The following is an 18058-nucleotide window of genomic DNA, read 5'->3' as shown; positions in this document are numbered from 1 at the left end:
TTGGCAAGGAATCAAGGAATGTTTGATTTGTCAATAGCATAAAGCTATTTTTTCCTTTTACAGAAGACTTCATACAAGCTGTTGTTGAGGTAGCTGAGGTGTAGTGGTGTCATGTGTCCATTTTGGTTGGGTGTGTGTGTGTACTGTTCTATGGCTTATGCAACCTGCGCTACAAAATTCACGTCAATTTGATCATATGATTGCATTTTTATCAATCGATTTTTATCAATTGAAAGTTTTAAGAGTGCATCAGTGCCATCTTAATTGTGACCAAATCTGTGTAGAATGGGAGATAATATGTTAAACATATTGTCCCCCACTCAGATCGTCAATACTGTTTCTCATTGTAAATATGGACAAAAAAAAGTTATAAATTATTTATAGAAAATTATATATTAAAAACTTGTCTATATTGGTGTTCTAAACACGTCAGTTCACTTTACACATACAAAACAGATGCAACTCAGAAAACAAAAACAGCAACTCATGACAAATGACAACATTCAGTTGGATTGGTTGATACAATAACTAGTCACAGCCACTGATTTCTGGGTGCTATTGTCTTAGTGCATACCCTGCCTCATCTTCTGGGTGGTTTAAAACTGGAATGCTAAAAATTTGAACCCGTTGCACCATTTGTACGTCTATTCAAAGGTATTCATATTTGTGACTGCACATTCAGGCTATGAACGTGAACGTGATGCAATGTTTACATGTCAAAGTGTCCTCTTTATGAAGCATTAATATATTGCATTTAATTTTAGGAATCACACAAAGCCAGGAAACAATTAGGGGAGTCTTTAACAGGAATAAATGTAAAAAAATAATATTGGTGATATTGCTATTCTGTGGAATGTACACTGCACACCTAGCACACCCTGAATATACACCACTACTGAGGTGGATTGTAGTTTTGAAGGATTCAATCAGGGTTCACTTAGGATTAGCAGATTTGATTTTGAGCATCTAAGTGGTAGTATGCATCATTAACGTTTGTATTAATGTCATATATATTGTTTAAAATTTTGATGTTTTTTCTTTTGGGGGGAAATATTTTTGTTGTATGTTTCATATTTTTTATGATTTTATTTGTTGCTTTTTTTGAGAGAGAGAGATTTTTTATATCTTCAGTGTTGCTAGTATTAGTTTTATTATATTTCATGGTTGAGTTGGTGTAGGAAACTTCAAGAGCATGGGCATGAAGGAAGTGAGTGATCCGTGTGCATAACTCCCACACAGTGAGCAACCAGACTTTGATCCAGATGTGGTCTCAACAGTGCCCTTTGCATGTTACTATACTCGGACTTTTGGTTTTGAAAGAGGTTTTGAATTGATCAATTTTGCCTCACAAAATTGACTTACCATTACTAACACTCTATTTCCCCATAAACCTTCCAGAAGATGGACATGGACTTCCCCTGATGGTAAAACACACAACCAAATTGACTTTATCCTTGTAAGCACAAGATTTAAAAACTTCATCAACCTCACAAGAACTAGATCATTTCCTGGAGCCGACATTGGCAGTGACCACAACATGGTCATCGCAACTGTGAATATGAAAATGAAGGAAAGATTACCTACAAAATCAACTCGTAAAAGATATAATATAGAAAAATTAAAAGATCCCCCAAATAAATATACTATATAAATACAAATTAAAACAAATTTTTGACACAAGCTTCAAGAAATATAATAGTATCGAATCTAAAATCAAATACTTCTCACAAAAGATAACTGAGACAGCTGAAGAAATCCTTGGATACAAAAGGAAAATAAATAAACCATGGATAACCAAAAATATTTTTGGACCTATGCGACGAAAGAAGATATTTGAAATCTCATATTAATAGTGGTGATAATAGAGCACAGTATAAAAATATTACTAAGATTATTAAAAAAGAAATCAAACATGCTAGAAACTTATGGATATTGGATGAATGCAAAAATATAGAAGAGGACTTAAATAAAAATAATTCTAAAAGTGCTTTTGATATTATCAATAAGTTAACCAAACCTTTTACTGCAATTAATTGGAGCATAGAAGATGAAGATGGAACTCCTATCACAGATAACCAGAAAATAGTTGATAGATGGAAATGTTACGCAACCAAGCTTTTTCAAAAGGACCCTCAACTGACTGATGATATTTTGCACGGAATTTTTCCAGGAGGAAGGAGATTACCCGATATTAAAAGAAGTTATTGCAGCAGTTAGCTCCTCAAAAATAGGAAAATCACCAGGAAGTGATGGTGTCACAGTGGAACTGATACGCGAAGGAGGTGACATCATCATAGACACCTTGCTAAATTTATTCCAGGATGTATGGAACACAGAGACTTGGCCCTCTGATTGGTGGACTTCTGTCCTTGTACCTATTCCTAAAAAGGGAAACAGCAATAAATGTAGCAACTATAGAACAATAAGCCTTATTAGTCATCCAAGCAAAATCCTGCTAAAAATACTGTCAAGAATCGAAAAGAAAATAGAAAGTAGACTATCAGATGAACAAGCAGGTTTCCGGAAGTACAATTGACCATATTTTTACAATACACATACTAGGCGAAAAATACATAGAACATAACAAAATAATCTGTCACAGCTTTTTGGACCTTCAAAAAGCTTTCGACTCAATTTGGCATGAGGCATTATGGAAAATTTTAGAACATTATGGTATTGACAACAAAATCATTAGGATTATTAAATCTCTTTATTCCTCATCTGATATGAGAATTGAAATTAAAAATTACAGCAGCGAACCATTCCAGGCAGAACGGGGGGGTAAGACAGGGATGCATCTTGTCCCCTCTTCTTTTTAATTGTTTTCTGGAATATGTCATAGATGAAGCTCTTTATGAATATGACACTGGAATTAGTAGTTGGTGGACTAAGAATAAATAACTTATGTTTTGCTGACGATATCGATCTTCTGGCAGAAAGTGAAGAAGAATTACAAGAGATAACCAGCCGTATTTTCGGAACATTAAAAAAATATGGATTATATATAAACCTACAAAAAACAAAAACAATGATAACCTCAAAATCGGACGTTGAATTCTTAAAGATACAAATTGGCAATAAACAAATTGAGAATGCAAAGAAGTTCACTTATCTAGGAAGCACGTTGAGTCAAGATGGTCGTTCAAAAACCAACATTAAATACTGAATTGCTAAGGCAACCGTGGCCCTACAGAAGTTAAAATCATTGTGGGGAGATAACAGAATTGCAATCACAACCAGACTAAGACTAATTGGCACCTTGGTGAATTCTGTCCTCTTGTATGGTTGTGAGGCCTGGACTTTATTAAAAGAAAATGAGAGGAGACTCCTGTCTTTCGAAATGAAAACTTACAGAAGACTTTTGAGAATCCCCCATACCGCTCACGAAACCAATGAAAATGTCCGAAAACTGATTGATTCAATAGATGGGAGAAAAAGGGAAAATATTCTGACAGTCATCAGAAGAAGACAGATGAAATGATTCGGACATGTGGAGAGGGCTAATGGCATTCCATAGCAAGCACTAGAAGGAATCATTCCGGGATCTAGGGTGAGGGGCCGACCTCGATTAAAATGGACTGATAACATAAAAAAATGGACAAATTCCTCCCTTTCTCAACTGACATCAAGAGAGAGAGACTGAGACGACTGGAGGAGGCTAGCAAAGAGTATCACCTACCAGCCATGAATGACCCAACGGTTAATTTCGGACTATGGGAGAAGTTAATTTCGGACTATATGGCCTAGCAGAGTAAGCAGCAGGATTATTTGCCAACTGATTAGGAAGCCTCCAGGTGCGTTATCATTGGCTTCAGTCACGTGCTATCTAGGGCTAGCCTGAAGAAGATGCTTTATTCCTGTACCCTAAACTGGAGAAGGTGCTGGCTCTAATTTATTAATAACTGTGTTGAGAATGCTTGGCATGGCCATTCATATGCTTTGAGATTTTCCATACCTAATGTCTTAAACTCTGACCTTGTTGTTCTCCAGTAGCATGAGGATGAAGGATCTTCAACATTTCCAAAGCACAGTCGTCAAGAAGATGAGATTTCACTTAATAGATGACCCCCCCCCCCTTTTTCTCTCATGGACTCCCTCCTTCAGTCACTTTCTCATAGACTATTTCTGCATTGTTTTTTCTGTAGGTATTTCCATGGATGCTGTCCCACTGAACCAATTACTACTATTCCTCTATGTTCTCCAAACCTGTAAAAACATGAATAACTGTTCAAAATCCATGCATATTTTAGCTTTAAACTTTTCAGACTAATTTTTCATCCTCTTTTTCATTCTTTTTAACTCTGTTCTCTGGAACAATGTTCTTCATACCATTTTTTTCAAGGAGAGTGATCTCCAGCTGTTAAAGAAAAAATACATCAATGGATTCCTTCTTTCTCCATAATCACTTGCTCATATCCAACACTCTTGTTATAAGTTTTGTAGTATCTTATGTGTATGAGGCTGATATATGTCAAAATTGAAGAAATGAATCTGTAGTGCCATTAGACTGTCACCTTTGCTGACCATGGCATTGTTCTTTCCATAACGTATTGTTGAACAGATTTCATTCCAGTGTAAGGAGATGGCTTGTTTTGTGTATCAGGTTTGAGTGTGTATGTGAGAAATTTGCAAATTTTTTACAGTGCCTGAACAAATTGAATTCAGTTTTCATTTAAGAAAAGCTGTTAGGGATATAGGTATGACTAAAGTGTCTAGACAAGATTGGAGAATAGTGATTGATGGTAAGTTAGACTATTTCAAGCTTATAAAATTGCTTCTACATGGCTTGACATAGTCAAGAGTATCCACAATTTATCCAGATGGATTTTAAATTGCTTTCTAATGATATATTTTGCCTGTAAGAGATTGCATTGTTAGGAAGTTGCTCCTACTGTCTTTATATGCCCCTCTAGAATATTCCAAATGAATTGAAAATTCAGGTCATGGATTCTGCTGACCAGGACATATGTTTGCATTTATTGTCATGCTGAACTGTATCATTCTGAAACCTTTATTAGTGCAATGTGACATTCCCAGCATCATTGAGAATTTTGATTAATAGACTTAGAATCTTCTGACATTAGTCAGCAGCCCAAATTTCTGCTTTTAATGCTACTGTTGGGAGTACTTCTTTGTTCCTGTGAGATGGGTGAGGGGATTCTGAAAAGGCACTCAGATGCAATTATCCTACTTATGTTCTTGATGCTCTATTCTTATTGAAATGGATACTTTGGAACTACCATTAAAAACCTTGGTGATAATCACTGAACCAACTCATCTTTTCAGAGACAGTTTGCTCTTTCGGTCATTTTTGTCATTTGGCTAGAATATTTTTTCTTCTCTCAATTGAGTGATATCATTAGTCTTATTTGTGAAGTCCCAGATGCATTGGACTCTACAGATGAGATGTCTCTAGAAATCACTAATATCATGGTGCATATTAAATTGTCTTTCTTCAAGTACTTTTAATACTCGTAGTGATGCATGTGTGATATGTAAATTATTCAGCTGTGGTGCACTGAATTACCAACTGTGCTGTTTTTCTAATAGTTAACTGTTTCTTTATTTATGCAATGTATATCAGATGAGTATATTTTTTAATATTCTGTAATAAATATTTTTACATCAAGCTTTTTAATCTTTTAGGTCCTCCCCCTCCTCCAATGGCTGGTGGATGAGGAAGATAATTGCTTTCTCCCAGTTTGTGGAGAAAGCATAAAGACCTCCTGCTTCATTTCATTAATTCATCTAACACATATGCACATATTTATTCAATGATATAAGGATAGATCATGTTATAAAATTCTGCCATTATGATTAGCATAACACACACACACAAAACAAAAAAAACAGACAGGGAAACCTAATTTTTTTTTCTTTGAATGTCTCTGAATATAGACAACTTAATGGAGTATTGAATATTTGACATAATTTTAATATATCCTGTTATTTATTCAGACAGAGAGCAAGTAGAACTTAGAGAGTTCATTTACATAATTAAGCAGTTGTGGGAAAGAAAAATTTTCTGTTCGACTATTTTGTTTTCTGCAGTTATTCTTTATTTTGCTCAACCATTAAGATTGATAACATTTTTATAATGGAAATAATGGTACTTAGAGATATTTACCATAATTAAGATAATTTTTACTTATGTATACTGTATATCATTTAATATAATTATTATACATGTCTCAAATCACACTTGTTGTGATAATGATGTTGTCTTGGGAAACTAGAAAGCCAAGGCAGCTGATGATGTTTGAGACTCAAAATGGAGGAGGTCATGTTGTTATTCGGAATACAAAGTTAAATTTTTGTTGTATATGCTAATTTTTCAAAGTTGTAATGAAAATTGCGTATATTCTCCTCACCTTTTTTTTTTCCTACTTGAAGAAATATACAATAATTTTCCAATATGATGCATTTTGCCTTTTACTAAATCTCTTCACCTGTGAATTTTTCTAATAATACAGAGATCTTGTTTCTCATAAGGACTGATAATGAAACAGAGATTTTAAAAAAAATTATATATTATTGTTGAATCATTTTTAATTGACTGAGTAATAAGTGTGACAGACATGCAGTTTATGAGCCTCTAAGGAATACAGAGGCAACTAGACTTCAGATCCATTGTACAATCTTCACCTTCTCATGATTTGCTCTGTTACAAGGTATCCACTTGGATGCCAAATGAATGAAGATGAGGCGTATACAATGGTTATATATCATATAGTATACCTTCATATAATAATTGATAACAAAAAAACTGGTTCTTGTTGGACATGAATGGCTGAGTAAGAAATTAATCCCAGACATACAGAAATATTTTGCAGAAATTTGAAGAAAAGGATATGGATTATAATAATGGTATATACTTGCTAGATTTCTGTTTAAAAAAAATTAACTATCATTATTAATGCCATATTCCAACATAAAGATGTACATAAATTCATATGGAGAAAATACACATAAAACAAGGAGTTTTAATTTTTGTTAATAGTGATCAATCTGAGATACATGCAACACAAAGGATTGAAACACAAAATAATCACTGCCCAATACATGTGTATAGTTGACTCTCATTATAGCAAATACGGCTATAACAAATTTACTCACTGTGACAGATTACTGAAAAGCACCAACCAAAACCCCATAGATATGTTTGCTATTTTAAAAGAAATTCACTACTGCAAGCTATCTACTTAACCTAGTTATTCCTATGATCCCTGTAAGTTTGCTATTGTGAGAGTTGACTGTCCATTGAAAAGAAAAATTTATATTAAAGTTTCAAAATGAATCATGTTTCACAACACAGATATAAACCTTATACTTAAATATACAAAAACTATTGAGAAGAAAGTGAAAGAGTTAGAAAATAAGACAAACTTTAGAATGGCAAAATCTGAAGGAAACATTGACTCAGCCAGGAAAGCATACCATAAAATGTATCTTCAGAAGTGGGAATTTAGAATTCCATAGTATACACTAAGTTAAAGTCCATGAAGAAATTATTAAAAATTCTGAATCATAAGAATTTGTCTACTGGGACAGATGGAATATCAGCCCATTTGCTAAAGGAATGTTCAGCTGAATTGGCTAGGCCTTTCACATGTTTATATAACTTGAGTCTCAGCTCAGAATTGATACACGGGAATGAAAGGAATGTATGATAGTTCCATTGTACAAGGGTGGTGCAAAAACTGATCTGTCTAACTACCGACCTATCAGTATTTCTGATGTGGTAGTGAAGATTTTAAAGAATTGTAAGAACTTGCTTACAGAAATGGGTAGACAAACATGCTATGCTCTACAAGGAATAGCATGAGTTTACTAAAGAAAGATATTTTAGCACTTTGCTCATAACTTATAATGTTATGCCGAGTTGGACAAAGGGAATGGATACACTATAATAATGTTGGATTTTTCTAAGGCATTCGATGGGATACCACACAAAAGGCTGTTGCATAAACTGGAGAATATGGGAATATAAAAACTCTCTTGACGTGAATCAGGGGATGGTTGACAAACAGAAAAGTGGTATACAGTGGGTGTGAATCTCCCTGATTTAAGGTGACCAGTGGTGACCTGAGGGTTCAGTCCTTGGGCCATTATTGAATAATCTATACATTAATGACATCAGGCAGGGCAATCAGGGATGTTACTGATATTCAGCACTTACAAACTTATTTAAATAAACTAGAAATTTATGCAAACGAAAATGTCTTAATGTTAGTAAGTGTAAAGTTATGCATTTTGGCGTGATTAGAGTTCCCGCAGCAGATTATATTAGTGAGGTTCTGCTACAAGAAACTGTGGAGACAAGGGAGATTGGCATATTGATAGATAAGAGTTTGAAATTCATAGGTCACATAGCAAATGTTTCAAATACAACTCAGAGGATAATTGCGATGTTGAATCTAACCTTGACACAAAAGTATAAGGAAGTTATTTTGCCTCTTTATAAGGTTTTGATGAGACCACACCTGGATTATTGTGCACAGATTTGGTCTCCTGGATTCCAAGGGGATGAAGAAGCTGTGGAAAGGGTACAAAGATTATATCCAGATTATTGGATTTAGATTATGAGGACAGATTGTATGTTTATTGCAGACTGGTTAACAGGAGAAAGAGGGATGATATGATAGAAGTCTATAAACTTTTGAATGGGTGTTATAGGATATTATCTGATGAAATTTTTCCTTATATGGAAGGTGGGGGAGAGAATATGGGGGAATCTGTGGAAGTTAAGTTTGTTCACAGACAAGAAAGGGGTAAGAGCTAGGTTTCTTCCAGAGAGGAGGGAGTGCATCTAGTGTGAATGAATTTAAGGGAAGGTATGACAGCTGGTTTGGATGATTTATAGCCTTGCTTGAAGAGTCCTTGAGACTTGAGAAAGCTTAAGATATATTCAAAAATAGGTAAACCAAGATCATTGAAGGATATTGGAAATAGAAATTGGCAGAATGTTTTATATAATCTACTAAGAAAGCTTAGCAATGAAGGAAAGAGTACCACAAATGGAATTGGATTTCATATAGTGATACAATCTGGCAGTAAGTTCATTGTTTTCAAAGAGAAGTTAAGGAAATTAAAAAGATATGCAGGCTGAATACTATTAAATAACTATAAGGTGTTATATTCCAACAACAATAATCAGAAGGAGAAAGGAGTAGCTGTAGTAACCACCATCAACTATAAAGAGAAACTTCATGAATGGTAAGCAATTTCAAGAAGAGTGATGTAGGCAAATTTTAAAATGGGAAATTGGATGATGCAACTTATTTGTTCCTATTGGCTCATAGAAGGTTCTGCTAAAGAAGAAGAATTTTTTCAAGTCATTGGAAAAGGGACAACTGACAAAGAAAATGGAAAAGTTATTTCTTGTTGGAGATTTGAATAGCAGAGCTAGTAATAATAATGGTGAGTACCTGCTAGATTTTGTTCAGGATATGGAATAGTCATTACAAATATGAAGTTCAAAAATAAGGATGTATATATGGTGAAGGACAGACAAGAAATAAAGTATTATTCATTGTTATTTTTGATCGTGATATCTCCAGACTATCTTGAAATAGTCAAGATTCAAAAAAAAAAAAAAAGATAAGCCAGTGAATCAACTCAGAGTCATTTACTAGAATAAATTCTTCATTAGCTCATTAGCAGAATCAAAACTAGGCACCATTTTCCTAAACTTAGCAAAGGCATTTGACAGGATGCCACATGATAAGCTGATATTCAAGTTGCAGCACATGGGTCTGGATGTTGGATTGGTCAGCTGGATTCAGGATTGAATGTCCAATAGGTATCAGAGTTGTATATGGTGGAGCAATATCAAAGGAGCAGAAGGTTACAAGTGGGGTTCCACAGGGCTTAGTATTGGGACATATATTGTTTAACCTTTATATCAGTGACATTGTCCGTGGATTGTAAGGGAATATTCGGTTATAATGATTGGAGAAATGTAAGTACAACTTTGCATAGACATGAGACTAGTTTAACTCGCATGAAAATTTTCTTAAAATGGAAGGAAGTTGATAAAAATTTAAAAAACAAAACTATCAATTGCCAAACTCAATGGAAAAGAAACATTGAACGAGTGTTTTAGTATGCTTGATTGAAATTATAAAATTCCTTGGTAGCCAAAATTTAGCTTTTCGCAGATCATCTGATAAATTATATGAAAGGAATAACGACAATTTTTTTAAATTAGTCGAACTGTTTGCGAAGTTTGATCCCGTTATGGAAAATCATGTTGAAAGGACCCTACAAAGAAACAACAGAGTACACTAAGTCAAGACTGTCAAAATGAAATATTGGAAATTTTAAGTAATGCAATCAGGGAAACAATTTTATTATCAATTTGAAAATCTAAATATTATTCCATAATTTTAGACTGCACACCTGATGTAAGTAAAACAGAACGAATAACCATTATTATTCGCTTTGCTTCCTGTGACAATGTAATTGTCAAGACCAGGGAAAACTTTATAGGTTTTGCAGATATATCTGATTCCACAGGACGTGGTTCATGTGCAACAATAATGGAATAATCCCATTGAAGAATTATTTGCAATGTCAAGGGTATGACAATGGGGCAAATATCGGCTCCAAAATTTGTTTTAAACAAAAATCCTCAAGCTTTTTACTTGCCATGTGCTGTTCATACCCTAAATTTAATCATTAACGATGCAGATGCAATTAGTTTCATTGCAATTATTCAAGAAATATACAATTTCTTTTCATTCTCTTGCAAACGTTGGGCAATCCTTTTAAAAATCCTAAAAAAATTAACATTGAAACAGCCATCAGAAACGCGATGGGAAAGTAAAATTAATGCAATCCGCCCTCTACGATATCGGTTACGAAAAATTTACGATGCACTTTTTGAAATTTTAAATAAAGAAAATTTTAATAAACTCAGCATGAAGCACAAACATTATGTGCTAAAATAAAAGAGTACAAATTTATTTGCTCTCTTATAACAGCATGCTTTACTTAACAAAATAAACCCTGTGAGTAAAATGCGTCAAGACAAAAATATGAACATTACACTTGCTTCAGAATCTATCGAAAACTTAAAAATATTCTTACAAGAGTATCGATCAGATACAAATTTTAAAGAAGTTCTAAAATGGCGAAAGAACAAGAATTTAAAACTTGTACGGAAGTCCGATGACGAAAAAAGACACGACAATTTGACTACGAACTTCATGACGAAACGCTACAATCGCCAGAAGATAAATTTAGAGTGAATGTATTTTATACGCTTTTAGACGTTGCAATGTGTTCGTTAATAGAACGTTTTGAACAACTAAAAACATGATAATTTCAATTTCTTGTATAGATTACTACAAATTAATAACGAAGATTTACGAAAAAATTGTGACGATTTAGAGATTCTCTTGAAGGACGGCGACAATAAAAACGTAAATGCAATAGAACTATGACTAGTTATGTGCTTTCCGGGATATTTTTCGGAAGGATAATTTAAATGTTCAAAACCCTTTCGATATTCTTAATTTTATTGTGTCCAATAATTTATCTTTCCCTAACTTTTCAATTGCTTTAAGGATACTATTAACTTTACCTGTTAGTGTAGCGAGTGGTGAACGTTCCTTTTCCAAGTTGAAATTGATTAAAACCTTAAGAACAAATATGTCACAAAAAAGCTCGTTAATTTGGCGTTAATAGCTATTGAAAATGATATATGTGCGGAATTAGACATTAAGACCATTATTTTTAATTTTATGAATATGAAATCAAAAACCCTAAAATTTTAATTTAAAAAAATGTCAAGTATATTTATGTAATTTAATTTATTTTCTGTTATTCTGTAATGATGTTATTTTTTGAATACTTATATTAAATGTTCTAATTATTTCTGAATTCTTTTCTTATTTTCTCATCTATCTTGAGTTTCTTCTCAAAAAAAAAAGAATCAGCTAACACCTTTTTTATTCCCGTATACGGGAGTAGGCGAGGCCATTTAGCCCTATCTAACTTTTGGAGACTGAGCGGGCAGTTCAATCTCCACTGGTACCAATCAGAGATAGATGACCCAAGGCTATCACTAATTAAGCGGTACACAGTGAAGAGAGACGGCTCAAATGTGCCGCCATCTCGTGGTCCCTACCCCTAACACTATATTTAATGTCTGAAATAATGTGGGTTCTATGGTCGATTTTCTTGAGTTTACGGGACGAAAAACCCGCTTGCCTGTGCCAGAGATCGACTAACTCGGGAACCGGTCGAAAAAAGGCTTAGAAAAATTTCCTCTAGTCGCCGACTAGACTCGAAACCAAGTCTTCGTTTGTGCGGCCAAGCGCCGTGGTGTGCAAACGCCACATCCACTGAGCTACACAGGCTCCTTGAGTTTCTTTTATTTTCCTAAAAGTTCCACTTATAAAAATTATTAAAAAATTTTTACAAGTTACTAAGAATTTAGTAACTTGTAAAATGCAACAATTTTTTAAACTTTAGTTTCAAATAAATTTTTAGTTTAATTAAAATTCATTTTAATTTTGTTAGCGATTTGGGTCAGTGAGAAGGCTATAATCCCTGTATCATATTCAACGATTAAAGTGAAGTGGCTTTATCAAAATTTCTTTTGACTTTTGAGAATATTTTGAATATTTGGGTTTTTAACGATTATCTTGCCTAGTCAACACCCCCAGTTTATTACATTTAGCTAACCAACGTGTGGCTGTTCTGTCAAAATTTAAGAAATTTTAAATAATTTAAAATTTTATCATCGTAAAAGAACCACACAAGCCCGGATCCTTACAGGGGCGCTTAGATAGACATTGCATGCAGGCGGCAAAGACCCTAGCGCTGGCTCTGGTTACAGGGTTGACACTGGGAAGTTCTTTCTCTTGGTTGAAGAGCAGGAATGAGTCATGACAAGGGGCCATCCCTGGAAGTTACGAAAGGAAACTGAGAAAGAGGGTGAGGAGTGGTTTCTTTGCATGGAAGATGGTTGAACCATAGAATGCATTGCCTGATGGAGTGGTGAGAGCAAGAATGGTCAATGCATTTATGGAGTGGTATGATAGACTTTGTGTTTCCCAGGAGGGACCTCTCTCGATGAGTCTTGATGGACTTGTGTTTCTTAGAAAGGACCTCCTACGATGAGTCTTTTGACTCCATTGAGGCCTGAATAATAATAATAATAAATAGTGGAGTAGAAGAGAATACCAGATATATCGTAATGTTTTTGGAGGAAAGAGCAAAAATGGTAAGTACCTGCTGGATTTCTTTATAGACATGAACTAGTCATTACTAACACCCTGCTCTAGAATAAATATGTTCACAAATTCACATAGAAGACAAATATTTCATTGACTATGTTATTGTTGATAGTGGTATCTTAATGTTGGTGGAAGACACAAAAATATAAAGGAGATTTTGAAATAAAAAAGTGATTAAAAGATGAATATCATATTGAAAAGGAAACTATGTGAGAAAGTTTTAAAAATGATCAAAGTGAGTAGCTTTCAGAAATGAAGTAGATTCAGTATACAAATATTATTGGAGAAAAAAATGAACGAGTTGGAAAATAAAAAACCAACCAGAGATTTAGTGGCAGACACTGAAGAAAACGATTCAGGATGAAGATAGGCATGTGGTGAAGTTGTGTTATGTCCAGAGTGGACTTGGAAGCTAGAGGCAGTCCTGGAAGAAGAAAGCATGGCAGTGTATACCCAGGGAGAGTATAGAGAAATGTGTAAAGCAGTGTGTAAAAGTAGCTAAACAAATGTCATGGGAAGATTGGTAAGAATATAGCAGTTTAAGCAGCAGGAAGATGGCAGAATGTTTCAAAGGATATAGACGCTTAGAAATGGAGAAACAACTACTCCCTTTCTCCATACAGCTGAGGTTCCATGAGTTGAAATTCTGCACTACCATGTGACAGCTACCTCAGGAAAGCAAAAGATTTTAAAAATGTTTCTACATTACTTTGAAAGATTGTTAAAAATGAAACGAAGTGATTTAACAGTGGTAGAGAATATTCAAGAGGAATGGAGTCAGGATTAAGTATCATAAGGCTCCTACTGTAATGATGTTTGTAGGAATGAACATCACATTTGATCTCAGCCTCCATAGAACCATGATCTAAACCCTATTGAACATCTGTGTAGTGAACTGGAGAATCAGGTGAGGTCAAGGGACACCTGCCATACAACAGTCCAGGACCTCATTACATTCCTGCAGGAAGAGTGGTCCAAAATTCCCATTGATTGCTGCTATGTGTTTGTGGAAAGTATGTCCCATAGGATTGCTGCAGTCATCAGAGCAAAAGGAGATCCTACATCTTAAGATGGGCACTGTCGGCTTCTTTCCAAGCAGTGTATTTCCTTCACTAATTTCTTTTTTTTGTTCTTTATTTATCTAATGAATCTATAGTGTCACTTATTCTGATATTGTATTTGTACCATTATATTTGTTATTTCTTGCACTAATACTTTGTTGCATTTCATTATATTACCACTATTAATCATTGTTCTAGTAAATTTTCAGTTAGTTCAAATTTTCAAAAACAAACTCATTTGGTTCCATGTGAGATATTTGTGGTCCCATGGGGTTAACATTCTTTAATCGCTTTCAGGTGAAAAGCCCTTATAAAGAATCTTCACATCATTAACAGGATTCATATTTCTGAATTTCCACCTGAAGAGCATCTTATCTTATTACTGATATGATGCTTAGCTACAATTTAATGCTATAATTTTGCACAGGCAAGCAGGTTTTTTCTTGTAAACTCAAGAAAATCTACCATAGAGTCCATGCTATTTCAGAGAATAATATATTGCACTAAGGTTAGGGTTAGTGAGATGGTGTCACTTGTCTACCAAACATTCTTCATTGGGTGCTGTTAAAAATTAGTGATAGTCAGGCCCACTATTTCTGATCAGCTGACTGTGGAGATTGACTTCTCACTCTCCAAATGTTAGATAGAGCTAAAATATCGTCTACTCTATGGGAAATAAAAGATGCCAGCAGATAGCAGAAATGCATGTAATATAAAAAACGGTCAAAATATACAAAATGCACACAAAAAAGAGGAAGAATGAAAATTAATGTTACCAAATATTTGTATTCCCAAAATACTAGTTAAATATGTCTATTTAAAAATTCACTATTTTAAGTGAATCTCTGTTTCTTAAGGAAAAGTACATGCCATAATTTCCAGTAATCAGCAATTTCTTTAAGTAATCCTCTTGCATTGGATTGCAATTTGAGCAAAGAAATGAAATTACTCTCCAGAAATAACAATTAAACAAAACAAAAAAAATTACTCCATGCCTTGTTTGCATGGTGTTAGCTGTTTTATCTGGAAAGGATAATTTTTTCACTCATATTAAGAACTTTTTCAGAATTAAGCTTATTAAACAGAAACTCCAAAATTCACACTTCAATTCTTGAAGCAGATGCAGTGAAGTCAGATCAGATTTGTCTCCTATCATTCTTTCATTGAAAAAATAATAATAAATCAAATTTAAATTTAAGTTAGCTCAGTATAATTCTTTTAGCCTTGAATTTAGTAAGAACAATGCTGAAGGCCATATTTTTCTTATAAAGGCATCACGGAGAGATCTAATAATTCTTTTTGAGGATACACAGCATTAAAATGGATATTCAGATGCCACTAGGTTTATTGAACTCAGTATTAGTTTACAATTTTGGGATCCATTTTCTTTCGCTTCAGTTCTTTCTAAGATAATATAGAAAACCATTAGAGGCAAGTAGAAGGGTAGCCACTTCTGACAAGATAAGATAAGGAATCGTGACGTGATTGGTTGTTGAGATGATGACGTCATTGTGTGTGACGTTATGAGTTTGGAATCTTAGGAATTTTTCTGAGGACCATCTGTGTGTGTGACGTCACGTTGTTTGTTTTGTTCGTGTATGGAATTATGGGTGATGATTAGAGATAAGATTCGGGTCATGATATCACGATTGCATCGATAGATGCAATGAGTGAGATCGCGTTGCTGATTGGTGCGATACAAAGGGCAAAACAGCAGCTAAAGCGTATGAGCAAAAGTCGACTGATAATAAATAACCAATAATAAAAAGTATGACAGGAAAAATAGGCGTATGAGTGTGAACATGAACAAAATGAAGGATAGAGTGCTGTATGGAGACTTGTTAGTACGAGGTGTCATAATAGAGGATTTGACAAAATCGTACCAACCTGGTGCGACCATAAAGGATGTAACTGAGTCTATTAGAGAGCAAAAGGAAAGGGTGAAAGAAATGATTGTTGTGGCAGGTACGAATGATTTGAAAGGAGATAAAATGGAAATGATAGAAGACCTGAATGAATTGTTTGAGGTAGCAAAAGAAAAGAGTGAGAGAGTTAGAATGATTAGTCTTTTGCCACAGTATGACAGTGAAAATTTTTAAAAAGAGGGCCATAATTGCAAATGATTTTATCAGTGGGTTATGTATGACGAGTGGTGTGGAATTTGTGGATGTGTGGAGTGAGTTCGATGGGCGAAAGGATCTATATAAAATGGATGGCTTGCATTGGAATGGTTATGGTATAAGGAGACTTGAGAAAGTTTTGCTGAATGTAATGGATGTGCAAATTCAGGGAAACTAGATTTATTAAGGGGGGTAGATATATATAGTCCTTAGGGAAGCAGTTGAATGTATGAATGAATATAATATGCCCGAGCGAATAAGGACAACAAATCAGAGTGGGATAGTTAATATAAAGCATCAAGGTAGGGTTGGGGCTAATGGGGGGGGCCTTAAATTCATGTACACTAATGCTAGGAGTATTAGCAACAAGACGGAAGAGTTTTTGGCCATGGTTGGCACTTCCAGACCACAGGTTATTGGTATTAGTGAATCATGGCTGATTGTAGATGATATAACTAGTGGGATTGAAGGTGATGGGTATAGTGTGTTCAGGAATGACAGAGAGAATAAAATGGGGGGAGGAGTATTGTTGATGATAGCTGATGAGCTACAGCCAAAGAGAATAGAAGTTGAATTGCAGGATAGAGAAAAGAGCACATTTGAGGCCATTTGGTGTGAGATTGTGGCTAGCAGAACTAAATATACAATCGGGTGCTGCTATAGACCAGGTGATGGAAAAGATGGTGATGACAGTATGCACAAGCAAATAGAAGAAATGGGTGGAAGGAGGGTGATTATTATGGGAGATTTCAACTATAGTCGCATTGATTGGAGTGAGGAGAGGACCCACGGCAGGAAGGAATTGGATTTTATGCGATTATTAAGGGATAACTATCTGCGACAGCATGTAATGGAAAATACTAGGGGTCAGAGAGTGCTTGACCTAGTAATTACATCTGAAGATTTGGCTGTAACAAATATGACCACATTGCCACCAATCGGTGAGAGTGATCATAGGCTCTTGACTTGGGAGGTAGCTAAAGGTGTGGAATTTACAATTAAAACAGGGTACATGTGGAATTATCGGGCTGGTAGTCTGACAACCTTAGGAGTTTGATTGGTTCAGTGCCATGGCATGAACAACTGCAAGGGCTAGAAGTTGATAGTTCATGGGAGGCTGTTAAGAAGTGTTTGCATGAAGCAATGGCTGAGTGTATACCTAGAGTCTGAATAATAAATCAAGTAGGGGTTAAATGGATGAATAACACCATTAAGCTTGAGCTGTAAAAAAAGAAACAACTATGGAGGGAATTTAAGGAGAAAGGTGACCGGCAGGCACATGAACGGTATAAAGCGCAGGCCAGAAGGGTAACGAATGTGGTAAGAAAAGCAAAAAAGGATTACGAAAGAATATCGGCCATGCAGGCTAAAGAAAATTCTAAACAGTTTTTTATATATGTAGCAAGTAAAAGGAAAAATGTACATGGCAGAATGATTTTAAAGAATGCCGATGGTAGGGAGGTAACTGAATCAGTTGATATAATTGAGTTACTGAGTGAGCACTTTGCAAGTATATATTATCCAGGTGGTGACATTGCAGAAACGAATAAACCAGTAGATTATATGGGAATTGTGGTGAAGTGAAGGTGAGTAGTCTATTGCATAACCTCAATGTCAATATCCGTGGGAT

The 18058-nt window shown here is 34.8% G+C and overlaps 1 protein-coding gene across 1 annotated transcript in view; it reads left to right on the top strand.

Moving 5' to 3' along the window:
* Positions 1 to 11886, top strand: part of LOC150110268 (selenoprotein K-like) — a 105795-nt gene extending 93909 nt beyond the window's left edge. The window contains exon 6 of the mRNA XM_090398749.1: positions 5647 to 11886. Coding sequence (XP_090254875.1) covers positions 5647 to 5678 — 32 coding nt within the window. The 3' untranslated portion in view covers positions 5679 to 11886. The remainder of the gene's footprint in view (positions 1 to 5646) is intronic.
* The last annotated feature ends 6172 nt before the right edge of the window (positions 11887 to 18058 follow it).

Source organism: Typopeltis vanoorti, chromosome 1 (assembly GCF_054136105.1).
Source record: "Typopeltis vanoorti isolate ZY-2024b chromosome 1, IOZ_Tvanoo_1.0, whole genome shotgun sequence".
NCBI lineage: Eukaryota > Metazoa > Arthropoda > Arachnida > Uropygi > Thelyphonidae > Typopeltis > Typopeltis vanoorti.
This window is presented reverse-complemented; position numbering and strand designations above follow the sequence as displayed.